Source organism: Chiloscyllium plagiosum, unplaced genomic scaffold (assembly GCF_037043375.1).
Source record: "Chiloscyllium plagiosum isolate Xiang-an unplaced genomic scaffold, Cpla_swu_hap1 HiC_scaffold_23, whole genome shotgun sequence".
Lineage (NCBI taxonomy): Eukaryota > Metazoa > Chordata > Chondrichthyes > Orectolobiformes > Hemiscylliidae > Chiloscyllium > Chiloscyllium plagiosum.
Window position 1 is genome coordinate 31818951 of NW_028270161.1, and position 20831 is coordinate 31839781.

General features: G+C 37.9%; 1 protein-coding gene across 1 annotated transcript in view; it reads left to right on the forward strand.

Moving 5' to 3' along the window:
* The window catches only part of tubgcp6 (tubulin gamma complex component 6), a 63093-nt gene that overhangs the window by 37454 nt on the left and 4808 nt on the right, over positions 1–20831 (forward strand). The window contains exons 14-24 of the mRNA XM_043713746.2: positions 523–626; positions 2662–2800; positions 2912–3034; positions 3280–4657; positions 4938–5020; positions 5916–6150; positions 7159–7327; positions 12410–12551; positions 14371–14565; positions 16347–16479; positions 20522–20735. Coding sequence (XP_043569681.2) covers positions 523–626; positions 2662–2800; positions 2912–3034; positions 3280–4657; positions 4938–5020; positions 5916–6150; positions 7159–7327; positions 12410–12551; positions 14371–14565; positions 16347–16479; positions 20522–20735 — 2915 coding nt within the window. The remainder of the gene's footprint in view (positions 1–522; positions 627–2661; positions 2801–2911; positions 3035–3279; positions 4658–4937; positions 5021–5915; positions 6151–7158; positions 7328–12409; positions 12552–14370; positions 14566–16346; positions 16480–20521; positions 20736–20831) is intronic.

A 20831-nucleotide genomic window follows, 5' to 3' on the forward strand; every position in this document is an offset into this window, starting at 1 on the left:
GCTGCTAGTCAGAACTCTGAGAGGTACCTGTCTATAGAAGGAGCTTGCATAGAGAAAAACATCAACACCGACCTGGAGAGCAAATCTACAGAGGACGATATAGAGAAGATTCGACCACTGGGTGGTCTTGAAACTTGAATTTTTCAGTAAATTTTAATCGGGGGGTTTATCGAACTGGTATTATAGAAGCGAAAGTAAAAGATAAGTTCGAGGAAGGAGTTGTTAGTTAATTATTCTCTGTTAGACTTTAAGGAATAAAGTTGTTAATTTTTACTTTTAAATGGTTCTTGGCCTCTCGAATTTTCACAGATTATTGCATGGGATAAATCTTTTCTGTGTCGCTGGTTTAAATTAAGCAGGAAAGTTTTACCCCATGACGTAACAGTAACATCTCACCTATTGACTCATAATTTGTATAACAATAGTTATATACACAGTTTTGAAAAGTTAGTGCTTATCTGTTACTGTAAAAACAGTGCCCAAGTTGAAACCATCTAATAGTTTAATTTTTATTTTGCTTAGCGTCGAAATGCAGCTAAACGTCAAGAAATGGAAAAAGACTTAATGCAGCTGCAGGCATTTAGAGACCAGGAAATAAAAAAGGAAGAATTGGAGAAAAGGGCAAGGTAATAACATTCTTGAAAATATGTGCACTATGCTATTAGAAGATGGGACAGAGAGAGAAGATTAAAGTCAAGCTATATTGTTTTTATCTATTTACGATGCAACTTCACTGCATAATTTGTTTTGCAATGTTATTCCCAACTCAAATAGGATCTCACAATTCAGTTTACTTCATAGGTTGTTTCTGTAGTCAGTGGATTATACTTCTTGTGTTCATAATTCTGTTGTTAAGCTATCTACTTAAAGCTGAACGCAATACTTAAAATCTGATGACTCTTGTACTGTTTGATCACGAATTCTGTTTACTTGCTTTGATTTTATGGTTCAGTACTGTATTGCTAGTGCTGATTGTAACTCAATGTTAACTGGACATCTTGGGAACCAGGTCAGCCAAGACCTATTTTGGTTTTGGGTTAGGCTGATTCAAAACTGTTAATATAATATACACATCATCTATTTTCTGTTACAATGTTTTGTAATTTACACTGATATGCACTACTGTTAGTGATTGATGTTCAACCCATTCTGTACATTTTGAACTGCTCCTTCTGATTTCTCATATCTTGTGTTCTTAGTATGTTACAAATTCAGAGTTCCAGAATCTTAACACCATTGTTGTTGATTTGAAATGGTAGTGCCCCCAGCTCCCATAGAAACAGGAATAGATTATTCAGCTCCATGAACCTGTTGAACGATTCATTTAGTTCATGCTGATTTGTACCTCAACTCTGTTTACCCATAATTGATCTGTAGATCATAACAAGCTAATCTAATAAAATGCAGTCGTTATTAACTTTTTAAATTTCAATTGAACCAGCTTCCACAGACTTTTGAAGAAGTCTATATTTCTGCAACATGTATCGAAAAAATGCCTCCATACGTGGTGAAATTGTCTAATTTTTAACATTGTCCCTATTGTTCTTTATTTCCCCTCTTGAGAAAATAAATTTTCTGTCGGCTCTGTTGAATTATTTTAAAGACCACATTTGATAAACTCTTCAGCAGTGTGTGCTTCACTGAATAAAAGCCAAGTTTTTGAAGGCCATGCTCATAATTTTATCTTGAAACCTTGGCATAATTCTGATGAATCTACACTAAAACCCCTCCAAAACCATGTACCTTTCCTGAGGTGCAGTCACCGTAAGGACCTATGAGCTTACCAAGGCTCTGTAAATCTGAAGCTTTCCTTCCTAATCTTTGTATTCCAGTTCAGTCAGGACGAGTATCAGTTAGGAGAAAGTGAGGTCTGCAGATGCTGGAGATCAGAGCTGAAAATGTGTTGCTGGAAAAGCGCAGCAGGTCAGGCAGCATCCAAGGAGCAGGAGAATCGACGTTTCAGGCATAAGCCCTTAGCCCTTTTGATTTATTTTCTAATCTAGCTTTTAGTAGACATGTGCCTAATTCTTTTGTTCGTCACATTTTTAGTCTCTCACCCAGAAACAAATATTCAGTTGTAATTCTCTTATATTCAAAGCGATTGATGTTGGCCTTGCCCATATCATTTGTGATAATTTTGTCTACTTGCCTATCTTCCCAGGTATCTGTCTAGCTTCTTGAACTTAATTGTGCCATCTGAAAAGCTATGTCACTGATTTGCTTCAAAATCGCAGTGCTCATCTTAGGCAGAACCTCATAAGCTCTTTCAAAAGCCAGTGCAGGCAATATGCATTGTCATATTATTGTCCATATTTTTAGTGACCTTAAAAAGATTCTACTAGGTTATCTGACATTGACCCTCTAATAAATACTGTAGTTTATACCATTCACCCCAAGTTTAATTTTGTGAAGTTTTTAACATGGTAGTGAACATCAAATTCAGTACTTTTTAATTTCCAAGACTGAAGTTTAAAAAAAAGTGCTGACAATACTGTCAGGCAACACCAATGGAGAGCGATAGGCAGTTAAAATGTCAAGTTGGTGGCATTTCATCAAAACTCCAATGTTTGTCTATATACTTGAGTCTATTGTTGACTAAGGAGATTCTCATTTGGGGATCTTTGCAGTTTTAAGATAAAATTTAAATTTACTTTATTTCAGACAACAGTTAATTGAACATTACAGCAACTTATCAGAGGAAGCAGCAAAGCGAGAACAGAGAGCCTTGTGGAAAATTCAGAGGCACAAGTTAGAAACTGCACGTACTGACTTTTTCCACAATGATCAAAAAAAGCTTCAGGTAGCTGGGCAAGTACTTGATTGTATGTTCAAATTGTATGACTTGTAATATGATTTTTCAAAATAAACATTTTCCATTTATTGCTTATCCTTAACTTTTTTAACCTCTCAGGCATTGCTAGAGAGGTTGCCATTTGGAGATCAGAGGGAGAAATTGGATGTAATTGCTGAATTGGATCTGCGGCACCATGAACCATTGAATAAAGGTTCTGATTCTCCAGAGTTGAGCTTTGAGGTATAGTACTGCAGCTGCATTTCATCTCCAAATATTTGCTTTTTCTATTGTTTTTGATACACAAGCTGATAATTCTTGGAAAACATGGCACTGTGGGAACAAAACTTGTCCCTTATTTTTAGTAAATAGTATTGATCATTTCTATTTTTGACTTGTTGCTAAAATTAGTGAGGATAGGAATTTTGGACCCATATTGAATAAGTTTTTTGCAATGTTTTAAATGCCATTGTTCAACTTTGTTTCAGGCCACATCATATGAAAACAGAATACTCAACAATAAGGAAAATCTATATGCACCAGTGAATGAAGCAGCCTCAACTGTAGCTGCACAGACTGATTTACTTCTCTTCCAAGAAGTGCCCCTACAATCAAGGGTCCATCTTTATAAGGTTGAACCCCAACATGAAGCTTCCCTGGACTCTGATTCACAAGATCAGCCTGTTTGTAGTAATCCTAATCAGAAAGAAGTAAGCTTACTTGATATAAGTTTTGAGGATTTTCTTCCAAGTGAGCAACAGCAACCTGGAACTATCCTTGAAACAGTTAAACAAGACCCAATACTTGATCTGGCTCTGAAGGAAATAGGTTCAGAACTATCAGATGAGAAAAAAGACATTGCAATTGACAAAGATAAATATGATGTCAGTATTTCTTCAACGGCTTCTGCAGCTTCTCATAAAATGTTACAGGGCAAAAAACCTTCAGAGGTGGATTTAGAAATGCCCCAGTGGCAAGTTCATGGACATCATTCCGCTTCACACATCACAGCTGCAGGATATGCAACAGATCATATGCCTTCAGGCCCGCACACCAATATTCATGGTTCTGCGCCTCATTCAAACCTAAATACAAGTGAATACATAGCCAGTGTTGAACCAGCCAGACCACAATGGAATGTTCATGGGCATGTTTCAGAATCTAACATACGGGTTGCTGATCATATGAGTAATGTTGAGCCATCTCGACCACGATGGAATATTCATGGGCATGTATCAAAAAGCAATATACAAGTTGGTGAGCATGTTTCAAATATTGAACAGTCTTGGCCACAGGCAAATATCCATGGGCATGCATCACAAGCCAACATACAAGTTGGTGAGTATGTTTCTAATGTAGAGCCATATCGAGCGAGATGGAACATCCATGGCCATGTGTCACAAAGCAACATTCAGCTTGGCATGAGTGTGTCTGGTAGTGCACCATCTGAAGCACAATGGAATATTTGCAGTGGATCAGCACAACCTCCAATTAACATTGGACAACCTGCACCTAATGTAGAAACGCCTGTATTTGGTTGCGCATCTTTTCAGCATCCTTCTTATTCAAATATCAGGATAGGAGAATGGTCACCAGATGTGGAAGCAAATTTGATCCCAAGACAAAAGGCTTGTGTTGGTCCTTCAACTGGTTCTACAATGCAAGAAATATTGTATAACAAAGAAATACAAGTAGGAAGAATGGTGTCAAATAAATCGGATGAAATACAAAATGCAAATGTTATACACACTATTAGCCCTGAAGAAAAAGTCGAAAACACTGTCAAATCCAAACTGGGCACAACTCTTCAGAGTCCTGAACTTGACCTAAATGAAAATCAAAATGAAGTAAAAAATGAATCACAAGGTAGGAAATGCAAGGCCATTGCTGGGATTCACAGCTTCAACAGTGCAACCATTTTCATAACAACTGAAATTTTATTCTCTACTGTTATCTGTAAAGTAAAAATAGACAAAAACCTATACATGTTACAGCTAGTTAAACTATTCATATCTTGGCATTCATATATTGATTAGCATATAAATTACAAGTTGCTTTATAGTACTATGCAAATGATTTAGATTCTCAATATTAGTGTGAAGTTGATGAAATGTGTTCATATTTGCCCCTTTATTATCATTTGCAGGTAACTGTGAAAATCCCAAAAATGGTAGTTCAGAAAACGCAGCATCTCTCCAGCCTCTTCAAACTACGTGCTCTCAAGATGAGGTATTTTGTCTTTGATATGGAATTCAGTCGATATTTTTGTCGCCGGTTATTGTGGAGAACACTTGACCCTAATGTGCTTCCTGACGAAGTGAAATAATGACCAGTGAAAATTCCAGGGCATGGAAAAAGTTGTGGGGCAGCGGGGATGCTACACTGGAAAGCTTTGGAGATAAGAAATCTGTAAGAGTTTCCCTCGAGTTCTGTCACATGTTTCAAATTTCCTTCCAATTGGTTTCCCAGACAGAAGTTAGTGAGATTAATAGGCTGGCTGGGATAGCAGTCAGAAAGTCCTCAAAATCTTCATTGGCTTTCAGGATGGGATGGATGTTAGGTTAGTAGACCAGGAACGATCTCCTTCTGGCACAAAAGCAGAACGATAAAGGCATTTGACAGGGTCAGTCCTCTGTGCCTCAGTTTGTCTGTCCAGGTTACTCAGGAGCCTGGCAATGGGTGAGTGAGAGTGGAAAGAAAATGCTAAGTTCAAATGCAGGCACCCAGCCTTCTTAAAATAGTTTAGTAGCAGGCCAACCACCAAAGAACAGACTGCTGTAGGAGAATTTGAATTTGTATTGTCCAAATAATCATCCGATTCCTTGGGTTGCTAGCTTCAAAACATAATTGCTACACATTGTATCCTTTTTGTATGATTATGGCTGCTTATGGTTTGTCATTTTACTTGCATTTTATACCAAATTGTTATTTCTGCAACCACAAGATCTTACTTGAAAGGATTTCAAAATCAATGTAAGTACATTTTTAATCAGTGTAGATTTTATGCATGTGGTTAGTATATTGAATTTTCTTAGCTAAATATTTCTTTAAAAATGTCAATGCCCATATGTATAGTTGACAAAAATTGAGTTCTAGAAGGGGAATTATTATTTTTATCTTTCAGAATAAAAACTCATTAGAACTGCATAGCGTTTGTCCTCAAGAAAGCAATGAGTGTGATTCGGAATCTACAGAGCAAGTTCTAATGGATACAGCAAGTGACCATGTGACCTTTGCAACAGAACCTATCCAAGAAGCAGCTATTGAGAATTCAACATGGGAGAAAGAACAGGCCTATCTCAAAAGCTTGGCAGACCAGTATTGTGTAGAACATTACCGGGATAATTATGAATTGATGTGTGAGTATGTACTGTTTGAAGAATATATTCCAAATGTACTATTTTGATACTTGTCACTGAAAGCATTATAAAATTTAATATTAAAATGGCTGTATTTCTTTGTGCTGTTAAAGAAAATTACTGAAGACGTTTTTCTTGCTCTTTTAGACATAGAGAAATCTTTGAATCACTTGCTGAGTGTTGAAATAGGGTTACTGGCTCATGATTGCTGTCATAAATGCATGTAAGCAAGCCCCTGTGATTGACGACAAATTTGAATTCTACTGGTTTTCTGAATTATCTATTTATCCGATATTAATGTGAAATGAGTTCTTTTTCAAAAATAATGATTTTAATCAGTAACAGTATATAATTGCTTAGGGGCTGTTGTAGCACAGTGGTAGTGTCTTATCCTCTGGTTCAGGAAGCCTGGATTCAATTCCCACTTGCTCAAGAGGTGTGTAATATCATCTCTGAACAGGTTGGTTAGGAAATATCTATACCAGTAGCTTTTAGGAAAATGCGAAGTGATATCTCTTCCGTTGAAAAGCAAATAAGAATTTAATGGATCTGAGAAAGGAGGAATACAACCTGAAATTAGAAAATGGATTTGTATCACTAGTATTAATGATAAAACACAGATGCCCTTGAAGGGATCACTTCATTTTGTTTATAATGAATTAATATACATATTGAAGCATAGCTGTTTTAAAATCTTTTCAAATGCATAACGATTTTTGATTTGCCTGATATTTCTAAACCTTATTTCCCTAGGATTGTAAGGGGCGTCATCTCTTGCCTGGATGACTGGTAGAAATTTCTAGATAAGTTCAGTGAATCCCTGCTGCCAATGTGGAGTTTTATTCAAAAGGTCGTTGAGCTAAAACTGGAGTTACAAGATTGTTGCACCAATTCTCTAACCCATGTTCCTTTTGAATAAAGTTTCACTCTGGCAACACGTGATTACTGAATTCATCTTTTAATTCTTCGGACTTGATTTTAAGTTTGCGTACATTATTGTTGTTTCAGCTGAGCCACCTATCACTCATCTACTTCAGAATGTGATAAGTGAACCCGATTTATTGCCCTTGGATCCTTCAGTTCGTAGAGCAACAGATGCAACAGCAGTGCAAGCAAGTAGTCTCATCTCACTTCCAGTACTAATGAAGCATTCCATCACAGCTCCGCTTATAGCACAGTAAGTATTTTTGACTGAAATGGCTATTGTCACAGTAGCAATTTCTTTAAGTTAGTGATGCAGATCAGCATGGTAATTTTAAGAGCTCTGACTCAGAACCACATTTCATATACTGAAAATCTGGAAAAGAATAGGCCAGGAAAGATAATTTGAGAAGGAAAATGACAGTTAAAATTTAAATCTTTAATTATATTATATCACCACTTCAATTTACAAGTTTTGGGTTGGACAGATGTAGGTTTCAAAGTAAATTTGACAATAATAGGATACTAATTGAAACAACATGTGTACATATATATAAAATCAAAATACTGCAGATATTGGAAATCTGAAATCTGCTTGAGAAACCTGTCTGGCAGCAGCTGTGGAGGAACAAAATATGTTTAGAGGAACATGTATGTACATAGTTGTTTTTAGTAAAGCATCACAAGGCACTTCACAGGAGCATCAACTAACCACACAAGGAACTATAAGGGCTGATGGTCAATGAGGAATATTTTAAAGAGCATCCAAAAGGAGGAAAGAGAAGTGGGAAGATTGAATTCCAGAGCTTAGTTCTTGGCAAACAAAGGCATGGCTGCAACAGTGGCATGGTGACAACTGGGAATGATGAAAACTCTAGAATTTGAGAAGCACAAATAATCTTAGATGAATGAATAGAATTAGAGGAAATTACAAAGATAGGGAGTTGCAAGCCCATTCAGGGATTTACAGACATGTGCGTTTTAAAATTACTATGAATTTTAAATGCTGCTATTTGATAGTGGAAAGAGCGCATGTTTATTAAGAGGCAATCTGCATTCATCTTAAATAACCAAAAGCAGCAACCAGTCTCAAAGATGGTGCTGTTGGAAATTCTGAGCTAACATTTTCAGCTAGAGGTTGTGTGTCCTCTGGGACACCCAAGATAATCACTCTGCTCTTCCAGCCGCTTCACACCAGGAGTTATAATTGCTAGATTGTATTTTACGACACAAGGGACTTCTCACTTGGCAGAAAACAATGCTATTTTAATATTTTACATGGACCATGTGGTTGTGTCATTAAATTACTCTTTAAAAAAAGCACAGTTTCAATGACCCTTCTCTTCCTAGTTAGTGTCCGCTGCACCTTCACTTCACCTCCTGCTGACCCAGCACCTGGGCATGTAACAATAACAAGTATATCATTTTGGATATTCTTGTTGGGGGCGGGGGGGGGGAGATGGACTTACCAGGAGTAAGTCATGGGGTACAGGTCTCTGGCACAGAGTCAGTCCCTGTTGCTCAGAAGGGAACAGGGAAATGAGTAGAGCATTAGTCATTGAGGACTCCATAGTTAGTGGGACAGATGGGAGATTCTGTGGGAACGAGAGACTCTCAGTTGGTGTGATGCCTCTCCAGTATCAGCGTCCGTGATGGTTGGGATATCTGGTCGGCATGGACAGGTTGGACCGCAGGGTCTGTTTCCATGCTGTACATCTCTATGACTCTATGTCTTGGATTGTGTTTTCGGGATCCGTAAGTGGGATAGGGGGAAGCGACACCAAGTCGTGGTCCACATAGGCACCGAAGGCATAGGTAGGAAAAGGGATGGGGTGTAATGCAGAAATTCAAGGACCTAGGGTGGAAGCTTGGAGCTAGAACAAAGAATTGTTATCTCTGGTTTGTTACCCGTGCCACCTGCAAGCGAAACAAGGAATAGGGAGAGAGAGCAGTTGAACAAGTGGCTACAGGGATGGTGCACGAGGGAGGGATTCAGATGCCTGGATAATTGGGGCTTATTCTGGAGTAGGTGGGACCTTGACAAACGGGATGGTCTACACCTGAACCAGAGGGGTACCATTATCCTGGGAGGGAGGTTTGCTAATGCTGTTCGGGAGAATTTAAAATAATTCATCAGGGGGATGGAAACCTGAATTGTAGCTCCAGTGTACAGGAGGTTAAGAGTCGTGAGGTCATGAATAAGGTTTCAAGGTCACAGGAGTGTACCGGCAGGCAAGAACGTGGTTTGAAGTGTGTCTACTTCAACGCCAGGAGCATCCGGAATAAAGGTGGGTGAACTTGCAGCATGGCTTGGTACCTGCGACTTTGATGCTGTGGCCATTTTGGGACATGGATAGAGCAGGGACAGGAATGGTTATTGCAGGTTCTGGGGTTTAGATGTTTCAGTAAGAACAGGGAAGGTGGTAGAAGAGGGAGGGGTGTGGCATTGTTAGTCATGGACAGTATTATGATGGCAGAAAGGATGTTTGATGAGGACTCCTCTACTGAGATAGTTTGGGCTGATGTTAGAAACTGGAAAGGAGAGGTCACCCTGTTGAGAGTTTTCTATAGGTCTCTGAAAAGTTCCAGAGATGTGGAGGAAAGGATTGCAAAGATGATTTTAGATAGTTGTGAAAGTAACAGGGTAGTAATTATGGGGTGAAAATGTGTTGCTGGAAAAGCGCAGCAGGTCAGGCAGCATCCAAGGAGCAGGAGAATCGACGTTTCGGGCATGAGCCCTTCTTCAGGAATCAATTCCTGAATGACCAAAATTCGGTTAAGTTTACTTTAGCGATGGAAAGGGGTAAAGAGTTAAATAGCTGGGGTAAAGGCGATTAGGCAAGATTTAGGATGCATAGGGTGGGAAAGGAAACTGCAGGGGATGAGCACAATTGAAATGTGGAACTTATTTAAGGAACAGCTACTGCGTGTCCTTGATAAGTATGCACCATCAGGCAGAGTGGAAGTAGTCGAGCGAGGGAACTGTGGTTTACTAGAAAAGTTGAATCTCCTGTCAAGAGGAGGAAGAAGGCTTATGTAAAAATGAGACGTGAAGGCTTGAGAGTTGCAAGTTAGCCAGGAAGGACCTAAGGAGAAAGCTAAGAAGGGACATGTCTGGAAGGGACATGAGAAGTCTTTGTTAGGAAGGAAAACCCTAAAGCTTTCTATAGGGATATCAGGAATAAAAGAATGACTAGAATAAGACTAATGCCAGTCAAGGACAGTAGTGGGAAGTTGTGCGTGGAATCTGAAGAGAAAGGAGAGGCACCAAATAAATATTTGTCATCAATGTTATCGAGAAGAATACTGAGATGCAGTCTATTCGACCAGACAGGATTGCGATTCAGAAGGAGGAGGTGTTAGCAATTCTGGAAAGTGTAAAAATGGCTAAGTCCCCTGGGCTAAATGGGACTTATGCTAAGATTCTCTGGGAAACTAGGGAGAGGTATACAGAGCCTTTGGCTTTGATCTTTTATATTGCCATTGTCTACAGGAATAGTGCCAGAAGACTGGAGGATAGCAAATGTTGTCGCCCTGTTCAAGAAGGGGAGTAGAGACAACCCTGGTAATTATAGACTAATGAGCCTTACTTCAGTTGTGGGTAAAGTATTGGATAGGATTATAAGAGAGAGGATTTATAATCATCTAGAAATGAATAATTTGTTTTGGGATAGTCAACATGGTTTTGTGAAGGGTAGGTCGTGCCTCACAAACCTTGACTGATTTCTTTAAGAAAGTGACGGAACAAGTTGATGAGGATAAAGTGGTTAATGTATTGTATATGGATTTCAGTGAAGTGTTTGATAAGGTTCCCCTACGATAGGCTAATGCAGAAAATATGGAGGCATGGGATTGAAGGTGATTTAGCGGTTGGATCAGAAATTGGCTAGTTTTAAGAAGACAGGGGGTGGTGGTTGACTGGAGATGTTCATCCTGGAGCTCAGCTACAAGTGGTGTACCACAAGGATCTGCTTTGGGGCCACTGTTGTTTGTCATTTTTATAAATGACCTGGATGAGGGCATAGAAGAATGCATTCGTAAATTTGCGGATGACACTAAAGTCAGTGGAGTTGTGGACAGTGTGGAAGGATGTTGCAGGTTACAGAGGGACATAGACATGCTGCAGAGCTGGGCTGAGAGGTGGCCAGTGAGTTTAATGCGGAAAAGCGTGAAGTGATCCACTTTGAGCTAATGGTAAGATTCTTGCTAGTGTGGAAGAGCAGAGAGATCTGTGTCCATGTGCATATATCCCTGCAAGTTGCCACCCAGGTTGATAGAGTTGTTAAGAAGGTGTACAGTGTGTTAGTGTTTATTGGTAGAGGGATTGAGTTTTAAAGCCATGAGGTCCTGTTGCAGCAGTGCAAAACTCTGGTGCGGCCGCACTAGGAGTACGATTTACAGTTCTGGTCACTGTATTAAAGGAAGGACGTGGAAGCATTGGAAAGGGTGCAGAGGAGATTTACCAGGATGTTGTCTGGTGTGGAGGGAAGGTCTTATGAAGAAAGGCTGAGGCACTTGAGGCTGTTCTTGTTAGAGAGAAGAAGTTTAAGAGGTGACTTAATAGAGACATACAAGATGATCAGAGGAATAGATAGAGGTATTTTCTTGGATAGTGATGGCTCGCATGAGGCAACATAGTTTTAAATTGAGGGGTGATAAATATAGGACAGAGGTAGCCTCTTTACTTCGAGAGTAATAAGGGCGTGGAATGCCCTGCCTGCAATAGTAGTAGACTCGCCAACATTAGGGCATTTAAATGGTCATTGGATAGATATATGGATGAAAACGGAATAGTGTAGGTTAGATGGGCTTCAGATCAGTATCACAGGTTGGCGCAACATTGACAGTTGAAAGGCCTATACTGCGCTATGTGTGGCCATGTTAGGGGCCATCTGAGTTTGCTGTGCTGCCGACATCACCACCTACAGCATGTAATGATGTCTCTGGTCCATGTGCAGACCCTTCTGTGGCCACAAGATGGCATGTGCATGTGGCTGAATGCTTAAACCAAAATATTGCTTAACTGACAGTCAATGAAGATCAGTAAGCACAGAAAATCAGATGAATAGAATTTAGTGTGAGGTACAATGTTGACTTGTGAATTTTGGATGATTCCAAGTTTAGGAAGTTAGAATATGGGAGGCTAGTAACTGCATTAAAAATCGATTGAAATTAATGAACTTCACACACTGAATAAATATTTTACATTTGTCAGACTGGCCACTGAAACAAATACGCATGCTGAGAAAATTATAGACAGTTTTCTTCTGCATTTTTACTTGTTAAATTAATTTTATTAAAATGAACTATTTTCATTCCCTCCTTCCAAATTTTCTAGGGCTTCACTGGTAAATAAAGCCATAATAGATTATTTGTTTGTGGAACTGAACATTGAACAGAACTTTGAAGCACTAAGACATTTCCTTTTGATGGAAGATGGAGAGTTTGCCCAATCACTTAGTGATATGCTCTTTGAAAAGGTAAATTTGAATATTTGGGGATAATTATCAATTTTACTTGATTTTGGATTGACTAACAATTGTTTAAACCAGTGCTTTTCATCATTTGTTTTTGTTCTCTTAATATGTGACCTAGCTTTGAAGATTTGTTACTTGATATAGTTGCAATCTTGAGAATAGAGTGCATGTCTCTGAAGTATTTGAAGCAAAAAGCTTGCAATCTTCACACGATTAAAGATAAAATTGTGGGAATTATTGTCTAACATCTAAACTTCTTCTTCCATTCCTGTCATTCAGTAGTTTCACGTCTCTGGGAAAAAGTAGCTTATGATTCTGAAAAGGCCTCATCTTTTTATTTGTCTGCTTGGCTTGTCTGAGTGTTTGAAGAAACACGTGTAACAGGCAGTACTTGGTTCAAGCCACAAGAGGGAGCCATTTTTAGAACACCCAGTGTGTTATTGCATAAGTAGATACACTTGGTGTCAAGTACAGAAGAAAGATGGACTATCTGTTGTCACTGAACTCATCCAAGTACCTTCAGTAGCCCTAACTTTGAAACAATGAAATAAAGTTCACAAATTTCTCTACTCTGTTGTAACTTGTTTGTTTACAAACTGAGTACACTGTACAAATTTAAAATCATTATCACAAAATGTTCTGGATTTTGTTTCCTTCATTAGGACTGGAATGCAACATATGTTTAATATAGGTAATTGCAGCCTACCATGTATCTTAGCCCAGTCCTCAGGGAGCAGCCATACTGAACCAGTGTGACATTTTCCTTTTTGATACATTATTCATCCTCCGGCTTCTCTGACTGAGAGTGCTTGTTTAAAGCCAAATCGAAATCCCACTAGCAGCTGAATGGAAAAGGGCAAACTTATTATGATAAAGTACAGGTTTGAGACGGTCCAGGGATTTCCTTACGAACTCAACCTGTAAGTTTCTCTTGGTTCGTCCCGGCAATCGTATCTTTGGTAGTCTGGAATTAAAAAAACTCTTACAGTTTAGTTTGATTATCCTCTTCATTTACTAATAGAATCATTGTTACAACATAACTCTGATACCTACTAGCCAAGCTAACTGGATTCTAATAACCCAGGAGAGTAGGACATCACTCTTCCTTCAAGTGCCCTGGCAGGCTACGCTGTTGTACTATCACAAACAGACAACCTTTATACATCAGTTTACATGAGCTGTGCTGTCACAAACACAAAGAGTTAATAAAAGGACTGCATGTTCTGAACTAGACAGATAACGGATAATAGTGAAGGACAGTAATTCAGGAGTGAAGTTAATTGATACCGAGTTTTGTTTCAAGGTCAGAATCGAATATTGTTATTAATTTCACAAAGGAACAGCTGGGAATATTATCACTCTGTGTCCTATTTATACAGATTCACTGATGTTAAGGCAAATGTTTTTAATTGTCTTGCCCTCCCTGCCTGTCTGTTTTCTAGTGTGCAGCAAATGTGTTCTATAATTCAAAATTACATTTTAGTCTAAATGTTAAGGACAAGTTTTAAGACTATAAACTTTCTCATTTACACACTCTAATCTTATTGCCAGCAGGCAGAGCAAGTGAACTGAAAGGCCACTATCTAACCCAGTATATCACAGTAATGCATGCTTTGTTTAAAAAATAATTTTTATTTATGTTTCAGTAGAATTCAAACAGATAGCAGTTGTTTAAAAGCTAAACTTGTGAAATTGAGATTGATTAGTATAGCACTGATATTTATGCTTATGTTTTAATTTAATAAATGCTCATAACTTAATTCCCTTGAGTTTTGTAGACTAATTGCGAAATGGGCTGAAATTATTATTATTATTTAAATAGCTTGGATCTGGACAAACCCCTGGAGAACTTCTGAATCCTTTAGTTCTGAATTCAATCTTGAACAAAGCTTTACAGTATAGTCTTCATGGAGATTCCAAGCTCGCCTCTAATCTGACGTTTGCTCTTAAATATCTGCCAGAAGTGTTCAAGCCCAATGCATCTGATGCCTTGAACTGTTTGGAACTAAGATACAAGGTCAGAATGTTTTCTTAGAGATTTAAATATCTTTCATTTCTAATAATTTGTTTGAATGTGCTTTAATTCAGGCAATTTGAGCATTAATAAACAAATACAAAAATGACAAAAGTATTCATTTATAGACTAAGTTTCTAACAGAATTAGTGCCAAGTGAAGATCAAACAATTAAGTTTGGCAGTGCAATCTAACCTTTCCAGCCCAGAATGTTTGGGAACAAGAGGTTATAGTGCACTTATAAAATTGAGTTACAATGAATTGGAGAGAGGATAAATAAGAGTAAAAATCAGCATAGTCTTAACAGATCATAGGGTTGCTCTTTCATTAGAGAGAAATGACTGGGGCAAATGAGACTAAGTTAAAGTGGGAAATCTGGTCAGCCTGGATAATTTGGACTGAAGGATCTGTTTCTGTGCAGTGCAGCAATGACTGTATGACTGCTGGTGGTTTTTGCATCATACCTTGTGTGAGGGGAAAGGTTGAGAAGGATAGTCCTTAATGATAACCTCAGGCGGGTGTGAGAATTGAACCCTGTTTCAATCTAACTTGCAGAACAAATAATGAGACACGATACAATATTTTCAAAAGGATTTGGATCTTTAGAGAAACAGCTAGTGGTGGAAGGTGCAGTTCAATGTGAACAAAACTAACAGTACTTATTGAATGCAATAGTCACATAGCGTACTAGTCAACAGAGTTTGGAGGAATAGTATGAAAATATTGTGGGAATATGTCATCTTGCATTAACAGGAGAAAGAAAACTTAATGAACCCATGTTCATTGGTAACAGGTTGGACTTGCAAATGGAAAGTTTTTTTTACATACAGATTCAGTATAATTGTGCTTTGCACTGATCACTTGGCAATAAATACAATATTATTATCTTTGGACAAATATTGCATAGGACACCAAGAAGAAATTATGTTTTTAAGGGTCTGAATTTATTCTGAAAGAAAGTCAAATGATTTTGTGTGTTTTATCAAAATTATTAGTAATGTTTCCGAGTTTTAAAGAGATTGATAAAACACATTGATCATGCTGACGAAAGTTTCAAATAAAAGCGATCAGTTATTTTGACATGAGTAATTGGGGAAATTTGACTAATTATGTCATCCAAAAATATTGCAAAGTATATGAAATATGTCTCTACCTAAATCACTTGGAACTATTGGTATAAGTGAATTGAATGGACCTTACATGTATTCTTCAAGAAAGAAGGAATAGGTTGGCTTGATGAAAATGCAGAAAAATGGGATTGAGTTTAAACAAAAAACCTGTTGGTTTTTGACACTTTTTTGTTCCTAAAACTTTTTATGAATATTGAACAAATTTACAGATCCTTTCAAACAAACCTTAAGCAAAAGTGAGCTATTCTAAACAAGTTATTATATCTTATGCAGAATGAAAATGTTATGCATTCAAAAACAATTGATATAAATATACAGCTAAGCACGACACTAAGTTAAACTCACCATTATGGTGATGAATCCTCTCAATAATGGGGCTTTGCTTTATTTAAAGTATGGTGATATTCAAAAATGTGATGTCTCACTTCAGTTGTATATGAACTGAATACCAGAACATAAATTTATTATGCTTCATAATGAGTTGTAAGTTACCAAAATTACCAGACAACTTTTGAGAGATGCCAGGAAATTATTTTAGGATTAGAGAAGAATAGAGTGTAAATATGCTTGTTTTGAAATTGATATCAGACTGTATATATAATTACCCAGTCTCAATAATGAGCATTATATTTTTTTTCCTGTATGGTTTTATAGGTGAATTGGCCCCTCAACATTGTAATCACAGAAAGCTGCATGAGCAAGTACAACAAGATCTTTTCTTTTCTGCTGCAGTTAAAGCATATGTTCTGGACATTAAAAGATGTTTGGTTCCATTTAAAACGTACAGGTACAAAAATATTCCTTTTTTGATTAACTTATGTTGAGAATCATTGAATTTTTGCAAGAAGTAGTATGTAAGGTTGTATTTATATGGATTTATTAGTTAATTTTATTTGGCAATAATTAAAGACAAGATTAGCTTGAAAAGAGGACGTGAATTAATTATCATATAACTGTGCAAAGCGAAGTAGGAAAATAGACTGTGTGATCAACATATTATTAGATTGTCACTTCAAATGAATAAAATATTGGTTGTATAGCTAAAGATGCCTTGCACTAATGATTTGTTTTGGAGGTTATATTTGGTTTTAGCTGATGTAGAAAGGGAAAATCGAATAGGAATGCAATTTTGATTGAAAACTGACTTCGATAGACGTGTAAAGAAGGAAATGTTTGGATCATTCAAACATGTGTCGGTTACAGGCAGAGTCAAGAGAATTTAAAATGCACAATAGAGAAATGGCAAAGAAACTATATATGCTTAATTTATGTTTGTTTTCATTGAGGAAGATACAAGAAATCTAGCAGAATTAGGGAACAAAGTAACTCGGTAGAATTAGGACTTGAAGGAAATTATTAATAGCAAGAATTAGAATTTGAATCCCTGCAGTGTGGAAACAGGCCCTTCTGTCCAATAAATCCACACCAACCGTCCGAAGAGAAACCCATTCCTCTACATTTGCCCCTGACTAATGCACATAATCTACACATCCCTGAACACTATTGGCAATTTAATTCAGCCAATTCATATAACCTACACATCTTTGGATGTGGGAGGAAATGGGAGCACCCGGACAAAACCCGCGCAGACACTGGGAGAATGTGCAAACTCCACACAGTCGCCGAGGCAAGAATCGAACCTGGGTCCCTGGTGGTGTGAGGCAGCAGTGCTAACCACTGAGCCATCGTGCCGTGGTGCTGAAAGATAATAGTCCTGGTATTTGAGTAAAGGAGTATTGCTTTAGTTATATAGAAGCTTAGTTAGACACACCTGGATGCTGTGTGCAGTTTTGATCATCTTGCTTCTGGAAGAAAATGCCATAGAGAGCATGGCAATGAAGGTTCACCAAACTTGTTCTCAAGATGGTGGAACTGTCCAATGGAGAGAGGACAAAACAGGACCTGTATTCTCTATAGTTTTGAACAATGAAACATGATCTTATTGAAACATACAAAATACTTAGAGTTAGGCAGACCGGCAAGGTGCTGGTAAGATGTTTCCCCTGGATTGGGTGCCTAGAACCAGGAGGCACAATTTTAAAAAGAAGGGAGATTAGGATCAAGAGAAGTCTTTTTTTGCTCACAGGGTTGCAAATCTTCAGAATTCTTTTCCCCAGAGAGCCATGTAAGCTAAATCTTTGAGTATGTTTAAAGTAGAGATTGATAGATTTCTGATTACCAATGATGTAAAGGGTTATGGTGATATCACGGATAATAGATACTGAAGTGTTCGATCAGCCATGATTATTAAATGGCAGAACAGACTCAGTGGGCTAAATGGCCTACTCCTGTTCCTATGTTTTCCACTCCAAAGAAAACAGATCAACTTCTCCAATCTGTCTTCATACCTGAAATTTCTTCGTTCTTGGATGATTCTCATAAACCTCTTTTTCAGTCGCCACCACCTTTCAAAGGGCAGGTATGGATAAATAATAAATGCTGACCCAGCCAAAGCTGCCCATAGTCCATGAGTAAATGTTTAAAAAAAAAAGCTTGCTGCAATGCATTTAAAACCTTCCTAAATTCTGGCATCCAAAACTGTACACAATACTCCAGCTGAGATCTAGCTAGTGTCTTAAATAGGTTCAGCAAAACCTTCCAGCTCTTTTACTCTATATCTCTGTTAAGTAAGCCTAATATACTGTATTCTTTATTAATTATGCTCTGCATTTGTCCTGCCACCTTTTAATGACTATGCACATTTACATCCAGTGTAAAGTCTGGATGTAAACTAGACTAGTTTACATATAAACTCTGCTCTTGTATACTGGTTAGAGTGCTTGCTTTTATTTTATGCTTACTCTGCATATTCTTTCTACCAAGACTATTACCTCACCTGTCCCCACCGAACTTCATCTGCCCCATCTGCTTATTCCCTCAACTTGTCAGTGTCCTTTTGAAGTTCTATACTGTCCTCTTCACAGTTTACAATGGTTGCAAAGTTTGTATTGTCTGCAATCTTTGAAGTTGTCCCCTGCATGCCAAAGTCTAGTTCATTTAAATATATCAGGAAAAGCAAGGGGCTGAAGTCTAAATTACAGGGAACTCCACTACAAATTTTCAACCAGCCTGAAAAATATCCATTGACCATTGCTTTCTGTTTCACTACCACTTACCTAATTTTGGATCCATGTTGTTACTACCACTTTTGTTTCACAAGTTCTAACATTTATCACATGTCTATGTGTGATACTGTATAGAACATCTTACATATGTCCATATTCACCACATCAATCGCATTACCCTCATTGAACTTTTCTTTTATCTCTTCAGAAAGCTCTGGCACGTTAATTAAACAAATTTCCCTTAAGACATTCATGCTGGTTCACTTTAATTAACATTGGTCCATGTGATTATTTATTCTATCCTGAATTATTGTTCCTAGAATTTACGCCACCACAGAAGTTAAACTAATTGGTCTGTAATTGCTGAGCATTTCCTGGGTACCACTTTCTTCCTTGATGTATAACTGACAATGTATAATTATTGAAAGTAGTCAAGAGGCCACCTCAGGATTATTTTTCTGAAAATGAGGATTAAAGAAAGAAATTGCTTATCCTGAGACTTCAGTCTCTGCAGAAGTGGTTGAAAGTAGATTTAACGTGAATTTTTGCAGATATAGAGAATATGGGGCTGAAGTAATCGAAACATTTGGTTGTTTATTTAAAAGGAATTGAATGAATGCTTATTAGGAACATAATGCTCTTTGTAGAATCACAATATGAAAGTGCTAATCTCGATGAATCAGTGATCTTTTGATCCAGAACATTTATGTATCAATCTGTTATCTGTAATTGGTGAAATTGTGACTTCTTTAAATTGGGAATTTTGATCAAATTATAAAAATGTTTCCTATTATTGTACCTAAAGATAATAAAGCCCTCCTTTGTTGATAGGGTAATTGAATTTGGGAAGACACTATATATTGAGGTGCTATGTATCATACATAATGCCTTATGTCTAAGGCGTTTGGTATGCTTTCCTTTATTGGTCAGAGTATTGAGTACAGGAGTTGGGAGGTCATGTTGCGGCTGTACAGGACATTGGTTAAGCCACTGTTGCAATATTGCATGCAACTCTGGTCTCCTTCCTATCGGAAAGATGTTATGAAACTTGAAAGGGTTCAGAAAAGATTTACAAGGATGTTGCCAGGGTTGGAGGATCTGAGCTACAGGGAGAGGCTGAACAGGCTGGGGCTGTTTTCCCTGGAGTGTCGGAGGCTGAGGGGTGACCTTATAGAGGTTTACAAAATTATGAGGGGCGTGGATAGGATAAATAGATAAAGTCTTTTCCCTGGGGTCGGGGAGTCCAGAACTAGAGGGCATAGGTTTAGGGTGAGAGGGGAAAGATATAAAAGAGACCTAAGGGGCAACTTTTTCACGCAGAGGGTGGTACGTGTATGGAGTGAGCTGCCAGAGGATGTGGTGGAGGCTGGTACAATTGCAACATTTAAGAGGCATTTGGATGGGTATATGAATAGGAAGGGTTTGGAGGGATATGGGCCGGGTGCTGGCAAGTGGGACTAGATTGGGTTGGAATATCTGGTCGGCATGGACGGGTTGGACCGAAGGGTCTGTTTCCATGCTGTACCTCTCTATGACTCTATATGTACTGAAAATATACTACTCTCAGCATTAGCTAAAATTAGCTAATTCTGTTAACATTGTGGCATAAGAATAATTAATTAATTCAATAGCAGTACAATTGCAGAGTATTTATCATCTCTTGCTTCTGACCAACTGATCTTGAGAAGTCTTGTGCCTTATAAGCGTAAGCCTTCACCTATTTTTCTAGCATTATGAAATTTATAATTTATTTTTTTCTTTTAGCTTTAGTAAATCGTTCTTCAAATTCAGTTCAATTTCATCAACTTCAACTCTATCGGCATGAAATGCAGCATTTTGTCAAAGTCATTCAAGGTTATATTGCTAATCAGATCTTGCATGTGACCTGGTGTGAATTTGGACACAAGTTGTCATCAGTTGGAAACCTGGATGAACTCCACAGAACACATGCAGAATACCTCAACAAAGGCATTTTCAGGCAAGAATTGTTTATTTTTGTCTGCAGCCATTCTAAAGTATTTCCTGGTAGAAGGGAAAAGAAGAATACTTCTGATGAGAAGATTGAACAGAATAG